Source organism: Nerophis ophidion, linkage group LG13, assembly GCF_033978795.1.
Source record: "Nerophis ophidion isolate RoL-2023_Sa linkage group LG13, RoL_Noph_v1.0, whole genome shotgun sequence".
Lineage (NCBI taxonomy): Eukaryota > Metazoa > Chordata > Actinopteri > Syngnathiformes > Syngnathidae > Nerophis > Nerophis ophidion.
The window spans coordinates 5,490,487-5,501,473 of record NC_084623.1 but is presented as its reverse complement, the minus strand read 5'-3'; the positions used below and the strand labels follow the sequence as shown (position 1 = coordinate 5,501,473).

The 10,987-nt window shown below is 39.7% G+C and overlaps 1 protein-coding gene across 2 annotated transcripts; it reads right to left on the bottom strand.

Annotated features, from left to right (window-relative positions):
* Positions 1 to 410: 410 nt before the first annotated feature.
* On the bottom strand, positions 411 to 10,781 carry tpt1 (tumor protein, translationally-controlled 1). Of its 2 annotated transcripts, XM_061918298.1 has the most exons (6): positions 10,622 to 10,781; positions 10,145 to 10,212; positions 5,331 to 5,518; positions 2,686 to 2,791; positions 1,454 to 1,570; positions 411 to 680 (listed from the first exon to the last, which is right to left on the bottom strand). In XM_061918298.1, the coding sequence occupies exons 1-6, from the start codon at positions 10,647 to 10,649 to the stop codon at positions 678 to 680; spliced, it is 510 nt and encodes a 169-aa protein (XP_061774282.1). In that variant the 5' UTR covers positions 10,650 to 10,781; the 3' UTR covers positions 411 to 677. The 2 variants fall into 2 exon arrangements, with proteins under 2 accessions (XP_061774282.1, XP_061774283.1); XM_061918299.1 differs by lacking the exons at positions 10,145 to 10,212; positions 10,622 to 10,781 and adding an exon at positions 5,776 to 5,864.
* Between the last annotated feature and the right edge of the window lie 206 nt (positions 10,782 to 10,987).

Below are 10,987 nucleotides of genomic sequence, written 5' to 3'. Positions count from 1 at the left end.
CGTGTTTTGACAGATTAAAAAAGTGGTGCTGGGTTTTGATCCATTTATGTAACATTTCATAATAAATTCTGGTGAAAAAGTTGCCATTTTTTCCCCCCATTAAAACAATGGTATATTTTCCATTTCTACTAAAAGGTTGTAATGAAGTGTTTAATGTAAAATGTCAAACTAACAAAGCGCATGCAGACAGAACTGCCTTTGATCCTCCAACATAATGTGAGGTGGCTGAAGAAGTCATTCTCAAAGTGTTACGTGTACCAACATGCCAAAAATCACTATTCTAATGGTATAAATATACTTGTTAAATACATCCTCTGCCTTGTTTTAATGAATACCTAAGACTACGGCGCTACTGTTTTTTTATGTTGGTACTTGGTAAAGACAGTTTGATTATCCAAGGAAAGTGGAAGTTGTAGCGGTAGAAGTCATCTTTATTTTCAAATGAAACCAGAGGAGATGAATTTTGAATGCAATCAGAAAGTAATCCAGTGGGACAAAAGTTGAGTTGTCATGTTTTTGCTAAAACATCCCAAGTCCAAATCCTGAAAACTTCAGCATATTCCTTCTTTCTTGTGATCACTAATCCTGACGCAGCAATGATGAAGAAGGCAGGTTTCCAAGTGGCGGCCATGATGGAACATAAGTTTGTCTGCAGAAGCAACAGGTGGTCCAGCTGGTTACTGCGAGGACGACAAGACATCAAGTAGATTAAAGCACTTTTTACAAGGAATATTACAAAATAAACAAACTGGTCAAATGTAACAAGAAAAGGTTGCAATATTAAAACTACCATGCAAATTATATATTTGGACTTTAAATCTGTCATTGCTCCAAAAACAACATCTAATCAACAACGTAGCAAAATCGAGGGAATATCACCATCAAAAGTGAAAATGAACATGATTTCATGTTTCAGTCTGCGAGCCTCAGTGGGAAAAGTAGTTGACTTCAGATAGTCGGGTGCACAAAAAAATAAATTCTCATTTAAATTGCGATTCTTATTCATCCCAATTCTAAATGGATTTCTTTATTTAAAGAAATATTCCTTTAAAAAAAAAAAAAAAACATTTTAAGACATCTCCATGCAACCAGAAGGTGATTTTCTAACCTGTTTAGTGATCAAAATAATTACACTTGATCATCCACCCAGGATCCAAAGATTCACATTCAAATCATCTCAAGTCTAAATAGAAATGAGTCATGTTAATTCTATTGTAAAAAAAACTAAAACCTGCTGAAATATGAAAGAAAAAAAAGGTTTTAAAGTCGCAATATTTTGAAAAAGAAGCAAAAAAAAACGAGTTTAATTTCTTATTCATCCTTTTGACTAACTTTTATTTTCAGAAATGGTTAAAAAATATAATCATAATTTTAAAAAGTATTTTTCCAAGTTGTAAGCGCTTCAGAAAGAGTTCCCTGATACTCCTGCTAAGACTGGACAAAGACTACTTACACATTTCTCCTCCAGCAGACCGTCCTTGAAGAAGCGCAAGAAAGGTGTGACATTGTCCTCACGGTAGTCCAGGGTGACCACCATGCCTTCTGTGTTCATGGACTCTCCTGTGTAGAACTGGAGCACACATCACACGTGTTGTCATGGTGACCATGCCATGATGTGATGGTGAACATGATGGTGGTGAGAATCATGATGGTGAATATGATGTGATGGAGATGGTGATGTGATGGTGTTGGTGAAAATGGTGCGATGGTGTTGGTGGTGAAAATGGTGCGATGGTGTTGGTGGTGAAAATGGTGCGATGGTGTTGGTGGTGAAAATGGTGCGGTGGTGTTGGTGGTGAAAATGGTGCGATGGTGTTGGTGGTGAAAATGGTGCGATGGTGTTGGTGGTGAAAATGGTGCGGTGGTGGTGGTGAGAATGATGTGGTGGTGTTGGTGAAAATGATGCAATGGTGGTGGTGGTGAAAATGATGTGGTGAAAACGATGCGGTGGTGGTGAAAATGATGCGATGGCGTTGGTGGTGAAAATGATGCGATGGCGTTGGTGGTGAAAATGATGCGGTGGCGTTGGTGGTGAAAATGGTGCGGTGGCGTTGGTGGTGAAAATGATGCGGTGGTGGTGGTGAAAATGATGTGGCGGTGTTGGTGAAAATGATGCGGTGGTGTTGGTGAAAATGATGCGGTGGTGGTGTTGGTGAAAATGATGCGGTGGTGGTGTTGGTGAAAATGATGCGGTGGTGAAAATGATGGTGGTGTTGGTGAAAATGATGGTGGTGGTGAAAACGATGTGGTGGTGAAAATGATGGTGGTGTTGGTGAAAATGATGGTGGTGGTGAAAACGATGTGGTGGTGAAAACAATGCAGTGGTGAAAACGATGCCGTGGTGGTGGTGAAAATGACGTGGTGGTGAAAATGATGCGATGATGGTGGTGGTGAAAATGATGCGATGATGGTGGTGGTGAAAATGATGCGATGATGGTGGTGGTGAAAATGATGCGATGATGGTGGTGGTGGTGTAAATGATGCGGTGGTGGTGTAAATGATGCTGTGGTGGTGTAAATGACGCAGTGATGGTGTAAATGATGCAGTGATGGTGAAAATGATGTGATGGTGAAAATGATGGCGATGTGATAATGGCAGAAATGATGTGAAGATGATGGTGAAAATTAAGTGGTGATGGTGAAATTGATGGTTATGTGATGATAGTGAAAATGGTGATGTACCCACCTTCAGTTCTTTAATGTTTTGGACAAGTTTCTTGATTTCAGCGGTGGAGTCTGCAATGAATTTCTCCACACGCTCGGGGTTAGTCTTCTCCAGGTTGGCCCGGATTCTGCAGGTGGAAGAAAACTTTCATCAAACTTACAACTTTGGCCAACATTCTTGCTGCAAACTTCTTATTCAGCTTTCACTATGATTGTGTTTATACTGCAGGACATATTTTTTCCAGCTTTTTGATTGATTTCAATAAACTTCTCAATCAATCAATCAGCTGGTTAGATTGCAAGTCAAATTTGATCCCAATGAGAATCCAGTGTACTGATGTCACTTGCATGCACACTTCTAGAACGCAGAAACAGGAAGTTAGAGTACTGTAAATGAACTTTTTGCAAAATAAAAGCTGCCACACCTTAAAAACTATATTTTTTTTATCATGTGAAAATAAAAGTTTTGAAAAGTATTTTGCAGACCATACCCTTTTGTATAAAGTTGCGTGGGTGTCCTACCAAATATGGATGTACGCCACTAGAACCTCCAGTTACATAGCAATGTACTTGGAACGTAAAAGTCATGTTGGAAGTAGCTCTGTCACCTTCTGACCAATCACAAGTCAGCTCTCATGTATGGAGCACAGACATTGAACACAAGAACTCAAGACAGGTGGAAATACACAAATAAATGGTGGTGTCAGAAAGAGGGTGACGAATAAGAAAAGGACGTGCGTCTGAAAAGATATTCGCTAAAAAGTAATGCAAAAATGATTATTCCACCTCTTCCTCTCACGCGAGACCCACCCAGGAACGGGGCCATACCAATCACTTCCTTAGTGTACCTGTTACAAATAAATATTGTATTCCTGAAACGTCTTTGTATGCAAGGCTTTATATTACTTTAAATTCCAGACTGTTTGCTTTGAACCCGGCGGCTTATTAAACCGTGCAGCCAATTTATGCATTTTTCTTTGCCAAAAGCCATAATGCAAACTTTCATAAAGCTAAAAGTCATTGAAACAGTGTAGTGTTTGTGCTATGGCGCCATCTTTGGAGGAGCTAGTTCACTGCAGGTGCTGCTGAGTGAACCTTTACAGCGTTTCCCGCTGTTTAACGTTTTCAATCGGAAGTACAAGTGCTGTTCTGTCTTCAAGTTGTCCATAGTGTTACTACTGGAATGATTATTCATGACTCCAAGTAAGGTTTGTGAGTTTTACAATATAACTAAAACATTTCTTATTTACTAAACTGTGTGAGGTCTGTAGGAGTGTTTTCATGCATATGTGTATGTGCCATCGTAATGTAATGAAGCTAGCGTCAGTAGCATTAGCTAATATGCCGACACGTTTACGAGTGTCTGTTTTAGTATTAATAACTTACAATGGCATTCTTTTTGTATGGTTTCATTTCCGTAAATTCACCAAAACGTCACTGTTGAGTTACCGAGTCTGTTTAGCTGATTGCAGAGCTAGCTTCCACAGCTAGTGTGTACATAACCATGACTTCTGATTTGTTTGATCAGTCGTTTTATTGTCGCGTTACAGACACCGTTTGGAAACAATTAAGGTATTTAAATAAACATTTACAAAATATTTGTGTAAATACATCATTTCACAAAGTACCGTATTTTTCAAATTATAAGTCGCAGTTTTTCTCGTAGTTTGGCCGGGGGTGCGACTTATGTATGAAATTATTAACACATTATCGTAAAATATCAAATAATATTATTTATCTTATTCGCAGAAGAGACCAAAAAATAAGTCAGCTATTGTCACACACACGTCAACCAATAAGAATAAGGCGGGGGAGGGTCATTGCAGAAGTGCATTGTGGGTCATGGAATGCTAACTGCTATATGCTACTGCCGTAGCTATTAAAATGGATCATTTCATCGTTGGCGGTAACTTATAAAAACTGAGAAGGGCTGAACAAAAATGGCACCGAAAGGAAAATCATGTACTGCAGATTACAAGCTGGATGTAGTGAAATATGCAGCAGAAAACAACAAGAGGAAGCTGCGCATACCTTTGGAGTTGGCAGAGTTGTTTAGAAGCGACATCGAGGATGAAGATTTCATGGGATTTATGGATTAGGAGTGAGAGATTGTTTGGTAAAGGTATAGCATGTTCTATATGTTATAGTTATTTGAATGACACCATAATATGTTAAGTTAACACAGCAGGCACCTTCTCAGTTGGTCATTTATGCCTCATATAACATACACTTATTCAGCCTGTTGTTCACTAGTCTTTATTTATTTTAAATTGCCTTTCAAATGTCTGTTCTTGGTGTTGGATTTTATCAAATAAATTTCCCCCAAAAATGAGACTTATACTCCGTTGCAACATATGTATGTTTTTTTCCTTCTTTATTATGCATTTTCGGCAGGTGCGACGTATACTGCGGAGCGATTTATAACCCGAAAAATACGGTATTGATTTGCCCAAAAATTTTTATTGGACCAATTAGGTGAAATTGCATTATTTCCCACGGGACAACAGACAATATCTCACAGACAATATCTCACAGTGGTTGAAAAACACTGATGTAGAGAGTTAAAACTGTTCATCTTAAATGAAAGAATGTGGTTTTAAATCTCTAAGAAAACTTCCTGCCATGGTGGAGGTCTGTGCTCCCCTGAATGTAAAGGTGTGTACTTACTTCTTCAAGTAGTCCTTAAGGTAGATCATGTAGCTCTTCTTATCAAAGCTTGTCTCCTGCAGTTTGTTGTGGAGGATCACATCAACGCCAGAGACCGTTGTCGTGTCCGTGCCCTCCGCCGCTTCTTCAGCTGACGCGTTGGCTCCGATTAAAGAACCGTCGATGTCTCCGTGCGCCATGGTGATGTGCTATAAACAAGTGGGTACAAAGTAGATTGAAAACATCTTGTACCGCAAGTTAAGTGTTTGAAATGGTGTTAATAAATTAGTAAACCAAGTTTATGTTCATCTTTTGTGGCAAAAGAAAGTCCCATCTTAGGAAGTAATAGTTATTAGGTGGAACTGAAGTAACAGAGCAGAAACACTTCCTGTTTTCCAAAAAAGGACCACATCACCCCAAAGTCACAGTCAAGGCAAAATTGACATGCAAGACAGATTAAATTGACCTTTTAACGGTGGAGTTGTGGATTATAAACCTGATTGCACTACACAGAATGAAGTTGGAGTGGACTGGAAGCTTTGACGAAATCTGTGAGAAATGGAGAAGCATGAAACAGAAGTTCTAAGCCAATTTCTCACGCCAAGTTGTGAATGAATAAAGTATCTATGTGAAAGATGAACACTGCGCTACAATATCCACCTGGGTCGGGCGTCCAGGGTGAGATAAAGTACCCAAGGAACACGGCTGTTACAACCACACTTAAAGGAGCAGTTTGACACATTTACACAGATGTCTAGTGGCCGCAAACCACAGACATGTTATAAGTAGACGCAGCATTGGCTGCTGTGATGCAAGAAATTTGGACACCATCTTGAAGTGGTGTTGAGCAGCCCAAACTGACAGTTGACAGGTAGAAAACAAAGATTGGTGTTTAGTGTTTCCCTGCTCAAATGAGCGGACTATTGAAAATTGGAATCGGGGGATTTCTTTTCACAAGTAAGTTTTAACATGAATGTACTATTGGTTGTATTTTGTGAAAAGAATATTACCACGGTGTTGAAAAGGAGCAAAGATCTTCAATAGTACTGAAATCGTAGCCGCTAGCAAACAATAGTATGACCATAATGGAATTGCTTGTCAATGAAATTAATTACATTTAAAAATGTCATACTTGAATAACAAAGCTAAAATAAATGATGAAGATAAAGATTGTAAGAAAGTATTTGCTTATATTCTGAATCCAGTGAAAAAGATCGGTGGTTTTAGCTGTTATAAAGACTTTCAGGTGTTTATATATGTTTATGTTGAAGTAATTGGCAGACGCTTTTATCCAAAACGACATACATAAAAAATACATATAAAACAATCACTGTAAACATTATCATTTGAGGGAAGAATGTAATACAAATTATCAGATACAGTCTACAGGTCACTAAGATATATAGATATCTAATGTATTCATACATTGTTTATGTAGAATATACACATGTATATGTAACCTTATCATATTGTTTCTTCAACTTAAAAACAGCAGACCGTTTTTTTCCATCTTCTCTGGGATGATATTCCCAGTTTTGATCTCGGACGCCTGGTCACTTACAGCATACAGTGGGGCAAAAAAGTATTTAGTCAGCCACCGATTGTGCAAGTTCTCCCGCTTAAAATGATGACAGAGGTCTGTAATTTTCATCATAGGTACACTTCGACTGTGAGAGGCAGAATGTGGGAAAAAAAAAAAAACAGGAATTCCCATTGTAGAATTTTAAAGAATGTATTTTAAATTATGGTGGAAAATAAGTATTTGGTCAACCAAAGCTCTCACTGATGGAAGGAGGTTTAGGCTCAAAATCTCACGATACATGGCCCCATTCATTCTTTCCTTAACACGGATCAATCGTCCTGTCCCCTTGGCAGAAAAACAGCCCCAAAGCATGATGTTTCCACCCCCATGCTTCACAGTAGGTGTGGTGTTCTTGGGATGCAACTCAGTATTCTTCTTCCTCCAAACACGACCAGTTGAGTTTATACCAAACAGTTCTATTTTGGTTTCATCGGACCACATGACATTCACCCAATCCTCTGCTGTATCATCCATGTATCCATTTTGACAGGATTTTTTTTCACATTCAAATTACAGAGACCTCTGTCATCATTTTAAGTGGGAGAACTTGCACAATTGGTGGCTGACTAAATACTTTTTTGCCCCACTGTATAAGAATATTCTATTATTGTTAAGCAAACTATGAATGATAAAACATGTCCCCTTTATCATAGCTAAATGTACGACAAAAACCCGCGTGAAAATCAGTGGTATTCAGTGAGGTAAGATTAATTAAATGCGCTGACAGTTCAGCGCTCCTGCCAAATGAATTGCACTGAGTGGAGCAAATCACCACTCGTCAGCACCAGTAGCGCTCCATGCTGCGTACCCTTACAAGATGTCTATGGCACTAACTTTCCCATGTATTCTACACACTATATCCCGCCCTCTTTTGGCTTCGAGGACCTATGACGTACCTTCGCCACACATGCATTATTAGCTTTGGGTGTCAGTTACTAAAAGCGATTTGGATAGTTAGCGTTTGCAGACATTGAATGTTGTTCTAACATAACAACATGACTGCAAATTGTTCTTTGGATTGCTTTTTTGTTTGTGCACGCCCTCTCCGCGCATACGTGTTGGCGATACAGGGCAAGTGACCGCCTTAAACACCAGTCATTTTATTCAAGTCTACAATATTTATTTACTACGCAAACCTAGTAATTATGAAACATATAAAGCGTTTTACCACAAATGTCTTCTGTGACATTACTAATGGTAACACAAGCTAGCCAAATGGTGCTTTGGTTTGATTTTTTTGCTTTGAACAATTGATCTGAGCAGCCCCTTTAAGGCCAGTGCACACACATCTCTAAACCTGAAGAGATCTTTCATCTGTACTAGACACTTCAACATAACACACCACACTGAGGTTAGCATCGATGGGAAAGGGGTCAGATTCTCCCGGAACTAGGGTTGCACGACTAAATGACAGAGGTTTTAATTACTGACATAACCAACAGCTAGAGACCGAGTTTTCCCCCCTTTTCTTACTCTTTGAATCAGAATGGTTGTGTTTTCGAGTCATTGGCTTGCTGGCCAATCTCAAGTGGTTTTAGGAAGTTTGTGTGCACTGCAGCTGATGCACGCCAAGAGGCGGCGGCGATGACCAAGAAGAACGCGGAGTTGGAATATAATTACAACACCTTATGTACATATTTATATAATATGTAACTTCAAGCTCCATTCACAGACAGAGTCCCATTGCTTTTATGAGCGGTCGAGCGAGTCAAAAGCCGGGAAAAAACAAAACTATTTCCCCCCCAAATTTTTTATTTGTTGCGGCCGTAATTCTTTTGTGGCAGGCCGCCACAAATAAATGAATGTGTGGGAAACCCTGAATATACTTAAATGATCCTCATGAAGAAACTCTTTAACCTTAAAGTGTTTACAAAGTACAAAGAAGAAGAACCATGATAAACATGAATTTATTTCATCCATCCATTCATTTTGTAGATAATCTTTTTTCTATTGTTAAAAACGTAAGTATATTGTGACTACACTGAAAACAGGAAATGAACAAAAGTTTTAGCAACTGTTATGTAAAAGAAAAGGGGTAGGATTAAATAAACTCTGCTTCTTCCTACTCCTTTTCGAACATGTTCAATAGAGAAACTGGAAGTTGTGATGTATTATGTTGTATGCTTGCATGTTCGAAATAAACTCAAACTCAACTCCGTGTTTGTGTGGATTTGGCCTTAAAGGCCTACTGAAAGCCACTACTAGCGACCACGCAGTCTGATAGTTTATATATCAATGATGAAATAATTAACCTTGCAACACATGCCAATACGGCCTTTTTAGTTTCCTAAATTGCAATTTTAAATTTCCCGCGAAGTGTCCTGTTGACACTGATGACTCGTGTGTTTGACGTGTCTGGTTGAAGCGGACATTATTTTCCAGCCCTATCCAAGCTATAAGTAGTCTGCTTTAATCGCATAATTACACAGTACTCAGGACATCTGTATTGTTGAATCTTTTGCAATTTATGCAATTAATAATGGAGAAGTCAAAGTGGAAAGATGGAGGTGGGAAGCTTTTAGCCTTTAGCCACACAAACACACAGTGTTTCCTGGTTAAAAATTCTCGAAGTTGAAACTTTACTATGGAACAGAGCGCTCAAGCGAACATGGTTCCCGACCACATGTCAACCAGCAGTTTTCGATGAGAAAATTGTGGTAAAAAGTCGTCTCTTACCGGAGACATCTGAGGAGCTTCCATCCTGCTGCAGCTGCGTGACTTCCCTCAGAGACACTCGTGGTCAACACACCCATGGCCACACCCCTTCGACTTTAAGATACTATTTAATCTCACTAAAACACTAGCAACACAATAGGCAGATAAGGGATTTTCCAGAATTATCCTAGTAAATGTGTCTAATAACATCTGAATCGCTCCCACTGCAATCGCTTTTTTTTCTAGCCCTACACTCTCAATTTCCTCATCCACAATGCTTTCATCCTCCCTCAAATTAATGGGGAAATCGTCATTTACTTGGTCTGAATAGCTCTTGCTGTTGGAGGCCATGATTATAAACAATGTTCAGATGCGAGGAGCTCCACAACCCGTGACGTCACGCGCACATCGTCTGCAAGGCCTTTTTATTAACGACCAAAAGTTGCGAACTTTATCGTGGATGTTCTCTACTAAATCCTTTCAGCAAAAATATGGCAATATCGCGGAATGATCAAGTATGACACATAGAATGGACCTGCTATCCCTGTTTAAATAAGAACATCTCATTTAGGTAGGCCTTTAAATTCCATTTACTCACCTTTCCTTCAACTTCGTAGAAGATGAGTGTCTCTGTGATTTTGTAGACGTCTGTAAACAGCTCATCGTCTGCAGGGAGGGGAAACATGAAGATTATTCGGGAGGAAAAACCAATAAACAAACTCCGGTCACGGCGACGAGGTAACTTTAGCATGCTACTGTTAGCTTCAACATGCTAACGCTAAATTTAGCAGCGAACATTTCTCGCGCTGCCACGTGACGCTCACACGACATGCGCGTTACGGGTGAAAAAAAATGCCTCGCCCCATGATTAAAACCTCACTTTTAAGAGAATTACTTCACCGCCCAAATAGCGTCGACGGGAAAAGGCAAACAATGGTATTGTGGCGTCATCCGGTTAGCATTAGCATTGGCTAGCACGAGTCAAGCAGCGCGCATGAGCAAACTATTTTACGAACCGCTTAACAACTTGTGTGGGTCGTACCGGCGGGAAGGTGGCCAAATCACGACTACTCACTCGAGATAATGTCCCTGTAGATGATCATTTTGCCGCTTTGGTGTTACAGGTTCGGGAGAGAGACAGCAGCCGCCGACCCGCACCAACAGGAGAGGAAAAAGACCGAGCGGGCCTCGATGCGGACTATTTACATCCCGGTGACGTCATCGGGGGTTGGGTCTGGCGCTTTGCTGCCGCACCCTAACTGTGGCCAAAAGTGGTATTACACGTGTACGTATGTGATTCATAGCAGTACAGCAGGGGTCAGCAACCTTTTTCAAACCAAGAACTACTTCATGAGAAGGGCTACCAGTTTGATACACACTTAAATAAATTGCCAGAAATAGCCAATTTGCTCAATTTACCTTTAATAAATAAATATCTCTA

What these genes read in the sequence shown, in the direction of transcription:
- tpt1 (XM_061918298.1), bottom strand. Translation starts at nt 10,649, where the DNA reads ATGATCATCTACAGGGACATTATCTCGA. An exon ending in CTACAGGGACATTATCTCGA is followed by an intron (nt 10,213 to 10,621) that starts GTGAGTAGTCGT and finishes CCCTCCCTGCAG; the next exon opens with ACGATGAGCTGTTTACAGAC. An exon ending in AAAACATTAAAGAACTGAAG is followed by an intron (nt 1,571 to 2,685) that starts GTGGGTACATCA and finishes TGTGTGCTCCAG; the next exon opens with TTCTACACAGGAGAGTCCAT.